Genomic DNA, 12011 nt, shown 5'->3' with positions numbered 1-12011 from the left:
CTTACCCTGAGCTCTACCCATTTGTCCAGAAGTCGGCGGTCGTTGAATTCACACAAAAGCCCAGAGGATGTGATACAGAAAGTACTGCTCGCCTTCTTTCCTTTACCACAAGCAACGTCCGTGAAGAAATTGTTCCTGAGCTCACCTAATAGGCCTGAGCGCCCCAGTAGAGGAATTGTAGAATTGACCTGACATGAGGAGGATTACATAAAGTCATGTTACAATATGGATCAATAAATGTGCTGTAATATCATAAAGGCAAAGAGTATAAATGCACCTTCACGGCTAGAGTGCTCAGCAATGTCAGCTTAAAAGGGACACGCATTATTATAACAAAAAAATAAATAAATAAAAAAATAAAAATTGCAAGGTTTAGTTTTCATGCTGATTGCAGGGTGTCAGGAGTGTGGAAGATGCAGTCAGGGGGAAATGCTCGCAGTGACAGCCGAGTGCTTTCTATACAGCCATTTCTTAATTTCTCTACTGTTATAACTGCTGATAAATCCATTTTTAAGGCTTTTACGCTCTGACTGTTCTACTTAGCTCAGCATATGGGAGATGCCAAAACACATTGTTCTGAGATGGGGAGTCTTCCTTATGAACACCTTTCCACAAGTTAAAGCCACCATGTAAAGAGTATTATAAGATTATATAGCATTTTCCAGAAAACAGCACCATGATGTGTCTGCTGCTTTCACCTGAAGATGGAAGACAAATACCACACACATCCTAAGCACAAGTTTCCCTTTGCCATCACGCTGTAGAAGATGTTGTGTGTGTGCATTGTCCTCACAGGAGCTCTCCCTTCGTATTATGTGCTTAAAGATGTGGGCCCCACTCACACGGGAAGCGGATTGGCGAATTTTGGTCCTGAGAGTGACGCGGGAAGCCGTGTCACAATAGGGCCAAAATGCGCCTGCCACGACTGTCGCAGCTTCCCCCTCCGGAGTAGGCTCAAATGAATGGCCCTACACTGTAGGGTGCTGCCGTGAGGCGGACACCGGGGTTGAATCGGCCGCAGAGTCCGCCTGAAGAAAGGGCAGCTCCTTTCCTTTTTCTGTGAGTTGCAACATGCCGCTCACGGAAAAAAGGTCTACATAGACCTCCATTATGAAGGGGCGGATTATGACGTGGATTCAGCACCAAAATCCGCTCCCTCTTGTCCCGTGTGAACAAGCCCAAAGTGTTATATATTTGAACTATTAGACTACTGACAAGGTAAAAGTCTACTACTGACAAGATCCCAAAAGTCCCCATTGACAATGATAATGAGGTCCGTTTGGTGTCCATTGTCAGACAAAAGTTGGATCAGAGATTCCAACACATATGTGAACGTAGCCTTATAAAAGATCCGTCCTCTCTCCTGACGTGTATACAATATTTGTATTCCCCGTGAAATAATTCTACAGCATATTTTCTTACAAACATGCACTGTACACTTCCTAGAAATTTTGGAATAAATTGACAACTGGGCATTAGAACTCTGCTTGTCAAACGGGTATGCTCCTGCACAATAATGCTGCCAGTACTGATCACATAGCATCAAAAAGTGTGGGGGGAATCCCGATTGCTTACAACCAGCTTTCATTGTACTCATATTTCTATAAGAAATGAGAGAGGAACAGCACCAGAGTTATAAAAAAAAGGCAGCTGCAGAATTGTAGTTTCATGCAGAATACACATATTTACTAAAAACAGACACATTAGAAAAGCTGACCTTTCCTTTTTAAATAATTGCAGAATGGGAAGAAATACTATGAATAAAACTTAAATTTTAATAGTATTTATAAATATGATGTATATGATTATGGGTAGTTCACAGCAAGGTGTGTCCCTTAGGTGGGATGGAGGCACATAGTTACGGCGAATAAAAGAGATGATGCCGGTGTCCTCATCTGCAGCATAGAATTGATATGGATACTTAATGGGATTGTCCAGGAATTACAGATCTAGGCCAGCAGGCCAGGGAAGGTTAAAAATATAAAACCCAACACATTCATCTGTCTGCAGCGCTCCAGTGTACCAATATGCTCTCCGGTCCAGCACTGCTGGGGGAAGTCCTTGCTGCATATGAAATTTTTTTTTTTTTTTTTGGAGGGGGGGGATGGGGAGGGTATGTCACCGTTCTCAGCTTGCTGGCAAAAATCTGTTGTCCTTGAACAACCCCTTTAATGTCTATGAAACACTATTAAAAGTTTTGTTCTAGTTCTTCTTGCTAGCAGTGTTAATCCAGCGACTGGTTATTGGTCTTCCTTTTTACAGCAGACCTCTAGATTAAGCATACAGTTACGGTGTAGTTCTCATTACATAACACAGATTTCTACTACTACTGGAATACTGATGCATTTGCCTGCCTTGCTGACAGTGTTTTCCTCAGACACAAGGACTGGAGTCATTAGTCATGGAAATCCAAACAAATGGACAAATGTAATAACCTAAGTCAGACAGTATTCCTGGAGTTACCTTTGAGGACTTTGCTTCATCCAAGTACCAGAACTTGACGTGTCTGTTCCCTGCAGTTACAAAGTAGCTACTGTCTTCCGAGAAGGAAACGGCTGTCACTTTACTGGATACTTTGTTTGCTGCTACAACAACATTTTTCTGAAGGAGAAAAAGAAATATGGAAATTTGACTGAAAAACTGAAGACATTTTAACTAAAAGTTTCCTTTAGTTTTCTGAGGACATGTAACTCTTCTTTGTGGAAAAGCAGAACAACACCCAAAAAGGTTTCCAGTGCAGACAACGTAGTCCTGCCAGGGACAGTATGTCCTCAGACCAATGAATAGCCCTCAAACAAATATTACCATAAATTACACCCAAATAGCTCAACCTCCCACATCAGGAAGATGCTTGTTTTTTACTGGTAGTGTCCATATTTCTGTGCAGGTTGTAACCGTCCATGTGGTCTAGAAATAGCCACATAACAAGGCTCTTTTGTACATATGCCCTGGATATCTAGGAAACAGGTTTTTGATGTTTGTGTTTTTCCTTCATACTGAACAATGCCATACATGGAGAGATATCTCAAAAACATCTGAAGACAAGAAGTCGTCTTGACAAAAAGCAGACGCCTCTCTATGCTTCCAGAGCAGCAGAGGTCTAATCCTTTAGTTTTATATGAGAAAAGGTCACTTCAATGATAAAATACATGTTGGAAATTCTCCTTAGTACAGGGATACTACAATAAGGTAGTTGTAATGATACAAATAACACAGATCACGTGCAATGGTTTCCACATATGACCAAGCACTGGATATTCTCCATCACTACACGCTTGTCTGCATCTAGATATAAATGATGACTGTAGGCTAATGGTTTTAATAGCACGTTTGGCTGTGAAGAGAGGTCTAGACTAAATACAATTGTCTGACAAGAGTCACAGCAAAACTAAATACCTTGTACTAGAATATCTGGCCCCTGGGGTATCCTTAATAGACGCAGAAATACTAGCTCAGACAGGAAGACACAATCTATATCTGGAGGGTGGACAATGACCAATGGTTCATAGCACCGCCACTACTACGTAGATAAAAGAGGTATAGAATATAACACTGGCAGTACACCTTACTATTTATGGGTTCAAATAAGTCCCACCTAATAGAATCTGCTTTAAAAATTTATATTTTATTATTGTTTTATTAAAATTTTCCAGATTTTTAACAAAGCCTAGCCATGATTTTGAAAAGGAAAATTCATCCTCTTCTAAAAGGAAGTATTTTGAGGCCGAGCACACATATACATTTCTACTTACCTTCCATGACCATACATTGACGATCATATCATGCTGGTATCCAACCGACACTATATACTTCGAGCTTGGAGAGAAAGCGACGCAGGCGACGCCATACTTGTGTTCTTGCAGTTCTGCTACTTGTGTTCGTTCAGCCACGTCCCATACCCGCACTGCAGGCATGTGCCCACTCTACACAAAGGAAGAGTGAAAACAGTAGATGAGACAAGCCTGGAGTCTATGTCACCATCCAATTCATTGTCACTTTATATAGTTACATGAAACCATTTTATTTCCTCGACACAGTATCTAATGCAGAACAAACACACAAAATTACTTCAACAACCTGGTCCCAATTTGCCCATAAAGATATGTTTGCATCAACTGGGCATGCATGTTTATTTTAGTAAAAGGGGGGGGGGGGATACACTGCTGCGGGTGGTGCCTGATTTAAGGAAACCCAACGCACTAAACAAGTTTGATCTGCTTAAAGAAGAGCTGAGCACATTGGTATACCAAATCTTTTCCCACTACACTAATATAACTTGTCACTCTTTCATTTAAAACCTTGGTCATTCTGGGCTTAAGAGTCTAGTAGGCGGTCTTATAAGTCATTTACAGCTGTCTTTGATGCACCCTCATACTATGATGGCTGTCAAACCCAGAAGGACCAAGGATTTCAACAAATAAAAGACATACAAGATATACTGAATATTTTGCCAAAACTATATATATATATATATATATATATATATATATATATATATATATATATATATATATATATATATATATATATCAACCTGCTCAGTTCCTCCTGCCTGCATATCAGACACACTCGGTACAAGGCATTTAAAGTGTAACGTTCTTATTTTGGCAGGGAGAGTCCCTCCATATTTACTGCGTACTGCAGTTATGTACAGATGTAGGAGGTTCTGAAGGGGGTCACTTTAAAGAACTCCATTTTTGGTTTTCTACCACCTAGAACACTGCTTATGGTGTCATATAAAAGCTGAGGGTCTCTGTTCTAGCTATAACAAAAATGAAGATCTCACTAGGCATGTGAGCGTAATAGGTCACCATTTATATGACAGCAGAACACAGCAATACTGCACGGATCTCTACATCAATGCTTAGTTACAGCATTGTAAGAAATAACTTCTATTAAGACGAAGTAAAATAGGTTAATAAAGTAGATTACAAAAGTGCTCACCTAAACACTTGGCAACACAATAGTGTATTTTATACAATAAAAAAGTGCAATATGAGGATTACATATTTTCTAAAATAAAAGATACAACGATGAGCACCACATAACAGGGCAGCATTATCATGTAACTTGGCGCAACAGCGTTTTGACGGCCTCTTTAAGACAAAGCCATACAACATACAAGTCATGTGCAGGAGGCCTAAAAGTAGTAGCAGACAACCTGGTAGACAAAGTGCTGCCGGGTATCATCTGAAAGTGAGAATATATAATATTACAGTCTAGTTTAATCTGGGCATGATACAAAAATATATCCGGCATACGTCAGCACCTAGAAAAGAACATATCATACAATACATATGTAAGGTATAAGGGCTTCCCATTAGTTAGGCAGCACAATAACATGGAAGGATTACTCCTTAGGGATATTAAGCCCTAAACGCTTTATGAGGGCACAATTTTCAAGCCTTTCCTAATAAAAATATGGTAATGTAGCTGATGCTGTTAGATCTGCTCTTATAAATCCTATTAGAAGCACATCATCATGTCAATGGCTTTCCACATGTGGCCAGGAATCCCTGACAAATTGTTAAACTGAGCATACACAAAAACATGGTATTAGAGGATGGAAGTCGCGCACGACAGCAATAATTTGTGGGCAACCACTGGAAGCCAGGAGTAGTTAAAGGTTTTATTTTATGCTGTACATTGGAACTAGTAAATTTTTAGGAGATTTGGTGGTTTGTCAATATGATTTCATCTACTTTTATAGACATATGTCTGCAACATCTGGGGTGGGCTAAAAATAGACCTAATCCTAGAGAAACGGCCAGTAACTAGATGGAAAGAACACCACCGGCATCTGTTCTGCCCAGCAATGTAACTCACAGCCGAAAACACCCAGTGACTCCGAACTAGGACTCTCATTGTGTAGACCTTAGAGGGGAATTTTTCCTTTTCTAGACTACTCGTAGCATTTGGTAAGACACTAGTAAACACGTACACAATTTGATTCCTTTCTAAGCTCTTCATCACAGAGAGAATCAAGTTCTTAGGTGCAAGTGCCACAGAGGCTTGGGCAAGTGCTCTATTCCCCAGCAGCTCACCCCCACCCCCAGCATCGAATGAGAATTTTCTCAATCTGGTGGGTATCCTATAGACATCAGACGAAGCTTTAAGGGGTAGGTAAGGGGGAAGAGTAGCAACCGAGAAATGGAGCAGCTGCTGGGCCTCCGTAGCACTTGTACTTAATCTGTAGAAATTTGCAAATGTGTAAAATTTTGTTCTCTGTAATGAAGAGCCTAGAAAGGAATACAAAATGTAGGCATGTGTTTACTATTGTCCTACCAAGTACAGAGAATAGTTTGATAGGGCAAAATGTCACTTAAAATACATCAAACACCTTTATCTACAAATAGATAACATTATTATTATTATTATTTATTATGCTTACTTATATAGCGCCATCATATTCCGCAGCGCTTTACAGATATTGTCAGTCACTGTCCCATATAGGGATCACAATCTACATTCCCTACCAGTATGTCTTTGGTGTGTGGGAGGAAACCTGAGTACCCAGAGAAAACCCGCGCAAACACGGGGAGAACATACAAACTCCTTGCAGATGTTGCCCTTGGCAGGATTTGAACCTAGGACTCCAGTGCTGCAAGACTGCAGTGCTAACCACTGAGCCACCATGCTGCCCATCCCTTTGGTTACAAAAAACCAAAACAATACAAAAACAAAACACAACAACAACATACATATTGATCAGGTCACGATCCATGGGTGACATATTACAACGCAAATACAACTGTGAAACTAAGAAATGGTGTGAAGAGGTTTTTCTTTGGAGGTTTCCAAAAGTATATGTAAAGGAAAGACCTAGACCAGTGATGGCGAACCTTTTCGAGAATGAGTGCCCAAACTGCAACCTAAAACCCACTAAATTATCACAAAGTGACAACATGGCAATTTTTTCCTTAATACTGTGTGGATCCACAATTGTGGGCAGTTACAAACCCGCAAAATACAGTCGTGTGAATGGGGCTTTACAGAGATTTTAATGACAAACAACTTTGTCCTGCATTTGGTATACTTTTGAACAATTAATGTTCGCTATTTACATCGCACAGATCTGTTTTATAGTGACTGTGAAATGTTACTATGACCTGTCATAATATCACACGTCTGCTATAAAACAGATACTGTGTGATATAAATAGTGAAAGGGCCCTGACATAGTCCAATCTGTTCCACAGTGGCCCCCCACACAGTACAATATGCTCCACAATGGACCCAACACAGTACAATATGCTGCACAGTGGCCCCACACATTACAATTTGTTCCACCGATAGGTGCCCACAAAGAGGGCTCTAAGTGCCACCTCTGGCACCCGTGCTATAGGTTCGCCATCACGGACTTAGAGAAATATCTATTGCATATTGATAAGATATGCCATAAATGTTTGCACAGTAAGGATAAGGGCAAAATGGCACTTTATGAATCCAAAAATGGAATTTTTACGTGGCTTTGAGTGTGGTCACTAGGCTATGTCTATATTTCTCATAAAGTAGAACGGAGAGCCCACATATATACAACAATTTGGGTTGGACTCTCAGGATCTGTGGGGGTGCATCACCTGTAACACTTATGGTACAATTTGAGATGGAAAAACTACTGTTTTCTGGTCTACCAGTCCTCCCGGATATATGGGCCTATATAAGCAAACTCTATACCAGGGGTCTCAAACTCGCGGCCCGCGGGCCGCATGCGGCCCCCCGAACAATTTTGTGCGGCCCGCACAAGCCTAGGGACGCCGGATCCGAGTTGAATACATTGCAAGATGATTATATCCACTAGCCGCTACGTTCCGGCTAGTGGACATATAGGCGCGATGTGATGATGTCACATCATCACATCGCGCCTACCGGTCTATTAGGGAAACTGCAGAGCGCGGCGGGGGAGCGTTGGATGGTGAGTATAAGTGTTTTTTTGTGTGTTAAAGAGGACCTTTCACCATTTTGCACACAGGTAGTTCTATATACTGCCGGAAAGCTGACAGTGCGCTGAAGTCAGCACACTGTTGGCTTTCCCGATGTGGGCCCGGTGTGAAGAGTTTACGGTCCGGTACCGTAGCTCTTCTATGGTCAGAAGGGAGTTTCTGACAGTCAGCCAGAGACGTCCTTCTTTACAGCACAGCCAATCGCGCTGTGCTGTGTGAGCCGGGAGGAACTCCCCCCTCCCTCCCTGATAAGAAGGACGTTTCTGACTGTGTCAGAAACTCCCTTCTGACCATAGAAGAACTACGGTACCGGACCGTAAGCTCTTCACACTGGGCCCACATCGGGAAAACCAACAGTGCGCTGAACTCAGCGCACTGTCAGCTTTCCAGCAATATATAGAACTGCCTGTGGGCAAAATGGTGAAAGGTCCTCTTTAAACATTGAGGTGGAATGAAGGGGCTCATGACACTGGGGGCAGACAAAGGGAGGGGGGAGAACGGCATGACACTGGGGCAGAAATGGAGGGACATGAATCTGGGGGCAGAGATGGAGGGGACATGAATCTGGGGGCAGAGATGGGGGGACATGAATCTGGGGGCAGAGATGGGGGGACATGAATCTGGGGGCAGAGATGGGGGGACATGAATCTGGGGGCAGAGATGGGGGGACATGAATCTGGGGGCAGAGATGGGGGGACATGAATCTGGGGGCAGAGATGGGGGGACATGAATCTGGGGGCAGAGATGGGGGGACATGAATCTGGGGGCAGAGATGGGGGGACATGAATCTGGGGGCAGAGATGGGGGGACATGAATCTGGGGGCAGAGATGGGGGGACATGAATCTGGGGGCAGAGATGGAGGGACATGAATCTGGGGGCAGAGATGGAGGGATATGAATCTGGGGGCAGAGATGGGGGGACATGAATCTGGGGGCAGAGATGGAGGGACATGAATCTGGGGGCAGAGATGGAGGGATATGAATCTGGGGGCAGAGATGGAGGGACATGAATCTGGGGGCAGAGATGGAGGGACATGAATCTGGGGGCAGATGAAGGGTGTATATGTAACTGGGGGAAAGATGGAGGGGGGACATATAGTTTACGGGTGACTGTAGGAGGATTATACAGTGTGGGGGCACATGAAAAATAAATGGGCGGAGTCAACATAAAAGTGGGTGGAGCTAAATTTGACGCGGTGCGGCCCGCCAACTGGCTGGGATCTTGCTCTGCGGCCCACATGCTGAGTTGTGTTTGAGACCCCTGCTCTATACAATGCAGAGAAGTTACAATTACATTTTTCCTTTAAGGACCAAAATGAACAAATCTGCAAATGGCAAAGCAATGGCTTAACATTTTGTGTATAAGCAAAATGGGATGAAAGCCTGTTGACATACACATGGTACATGTATAGAAAATCTAAATCGTGTTATATCATGTTATATGGAGCACCAATACTGTAATATATCATTCAATGACTCAATTTAAAATAAAGACTTACCTCTCCCGTAACCAAGAACTTTCCATCTGGAGAAAATGCAAGTGCTGTGATCGTTTTTCTGAAATAAGAAAAATCAGTAAATTCCATGGCAGTAAGATATTCACAATACCTACAGTATGACAGGAGTCTAGAGAATGAGCAGTCAACTCAATACAAGATATCAAATTCCCCAGTTATCAGCCTGTGGATTCAGACATAACATTTGTGTCACCCATGCCCAGTTTAGAATTGTTATACTGAAAGAATGGTCTGCTTTTCTTGTGAGGAAATTCATGGTCATAGCATCCTTAGGGTTGCAATGTGGCTCCATTCAAGTACACTAGTGAAGGAGTTACAGAGCAATATGACAATCTTTGGTCATGCAACAGGAGTTACAGCCAAAGTCGCTATGTAGTCCAGGCCTAAAATCAAGCATACAGCCACTTAATATATAGAAAAATATAGAAGCATCGATCATAACAAAGGACTCAGTCTTTAAATGTGGTATTTTTGCCACAAGATAGATTGTAAAATTTCTGATGTACTAGATCTGCAAGGCCAAAAAGAGATACCATAATGAGTTTGCTTTAGAGAAACTCAAGAGGCTGCACAGAGGCCTGACCTCCACCCTAAACACCTTTAGAATAAACTGGAACACCGACTGCGAGCCAGACCTTCCCCTCCAACATCAGTACTTGGTTTTACAAATGCTCTTTTGGAAGAACCGGCATTGAATGCATAGGGACACTTCAAAATCTTGTGGAACGCCTTCCCAGAGTGGGGGGCTGTTATCGCCACGTGGTGGGCCCAGCAAACACCCAAGGTTTGCCCAACAAGAGATGGTCAGGTGTCTACATACTTCTGGCCATGTAGTGTTTTCAAGAAGTTCTATTTTTTTGCTTATAACCTTATAACTCACATTACAGGATGCCACGACCTTGTTAGAATGGTAAAATACCATGTAGGCTTGGGATGCCAGGCTGACAGCCAGTCTTGCTATTAGCATGCCATATGATGAAATCCCAACCGAAAGCTGCTCCAAAAAATGCGGGTGTCCGAAGTCAAACGCAGGAAACTATGAGGTTTTACTAATAAAACTAAATCTAAAAAGGGAATGACTGTACCAGACACGAGGGAATGTGAGAAAGTGAGCTCATTTTCCATGAATAAAAGTGGAATCGCAATGTGCTGTGTACCAGGATTACCACATTTACTATTTTTACTAAAAATTATTACTGTTAAACACAAGATGAAAGGTTTTCCCAGCAAATAAATGCGAGGGGAGAAATTTTATAGTTCCTAATACAACAATGGTATTCTTGGGAAACAATTTATTTGTAAAGGACATAAAATTTGTCAGGTCTAAAATATCTCCCAAACCAAGAATAGTACTTAGTAGGGGTCCTTAATAGGTGGCAAACTGATGGAGCGATGTAGAGATATTCCTCTTTTATGGATATGCAAATCAAACTACAGGTGCAACAAGGGTGGGGCCTAACTTGTCAGATTTGCCTACAGAAGGCTGCAAGTGCTCCAACTCTTCTCTGGATTCACCATCCAATGCCACTCCTTTGGCCATGAATGACATGGTTGCTGGAGGACAAATTAAGTCCGCCCCCAGTGCACTTAAAAGCAGATTTGCATAGCCTTAAAAAAGTCATTGGTTGGTGGTCTGGGTTAGAATTGCGTAACTATAACATGGGGTCATCAATCATTCCATGCAAAATTGCATGGGCACATGTGCAGCTTTGTAAGTAAAGCCTGTAAAGGAGACATCGCACTGAGAGTCAACGATCCAGCGGTGGCACAACCACCAATCTAAGTGATAGTATAATACTAGGATATGCTATCACTTAAATGGGTATTCCCACCTCATTAAGAACCTGTGAGAAAGCCTTCACTAAAAGTGGAGGCATTCCTGAAAAAAATTGAGTCTTAGACTTGCGTTGTATTTAATGCCTAGCATTTAGTCTAACAGAGCACGGAGTCTTCTACATAAAAAGGAATGATGAGCACATTGAGCGGTGAGATATCTGGAGATTGCAGAAAGTGAAGGGTTTGATTTAAGCAAGTGCAAAATTGTCAATTTTATGACATAAAAAAGGGATAAAGAGAGCATAAATTAGTTGGTAGCTCTGCAAACATTAATAATTTATCATAAAAACGCATCTCACAAAACGAAGAACAGAGAAATGTTAAAAAGATAAACCCTCATATGCTGCATTTCATCTTGGCATAAATTTGTTGCCAAGATACTATGTAACATGTAATAATCTATCATTTACCATAAAATGCGCGGAAAAAAAACAAAGCACAAAACATTTTTCTTGCACATTTAAAAGGGTTGTCTCATCAGACATGTGGATGTCAAAGGGGGTCCGCCACTTAGGATTCCCCCTGTACTAGACAAAGGGTCTCAGGGTTAGGCAACCTTCAGCACTCCGGCTGTTGTTAAACTACAACTCCCAGCATGCATACTTCTCTGATGTTCTTTGAACTCCTGTGGAAGTGAATGGAGCATGCTGGGAGTTGTAGTTTCACAGCAGATGGCGTGCCAAAGGTTGCAGACCCCTGATCTAGCAGAACATTAC

General features: G+C 42.1%; 1 protein-coding gene across 6 annotated transcripts in view; it reads right to left on the bottom strand.

Annotated features, from left to right (window-relative positions):
• The window catches only part of MAPKBP1 (mitogen-activated protein kinase binding protein 1), a 113170-nt gene that overhangs the window by 37928 nt on the left and 63231 nt on the right, over positions 1–12011 (bottom strand). For all 6 annotated transcript variants that reach the window (XM_075282809.1, XM_075282812.1, XM_075282811.1 and 3 more), the window contains exons 5-8: positions 9442–9499; positions 3753–3923; positions 2464–2601; positions 6–188 (exon numbers count right to left, since the gene is read on the bottom strand). In XM_075282809.1, the coding sequence (XP_075138910.1) occupies positions 6–188; positions 2464–2601; positions 3753–3923; positions 9442–9499 (550 nt within the window). The remainder of the gene's footprint in view (positions 1–5; positions 189–2463; positions 2602–3752; positions 3924–9441; positions 9500–12011) is intronic.

Source organism: Leptodactylus fuscus, chromosome 7, assembly GCF_031893055.1.
Source record: "Leptodactylus fuscus isolate aLepFus1 chromosome 7, aLepFus1.hap2, whole genome shotgun sequence".
Taxonomy (NCBI): Eukaryota; Metazoa; Chordata; class Amphibia; order Anura; family Leptodactylidae; genus Leptodactylus; species Leptodactylus fuscus.
The sequence above is the reverse complement of the archived record's forward strand: the minus strand, read 5'-3'. Positions and strand labels throughout refer to the sequence as shown.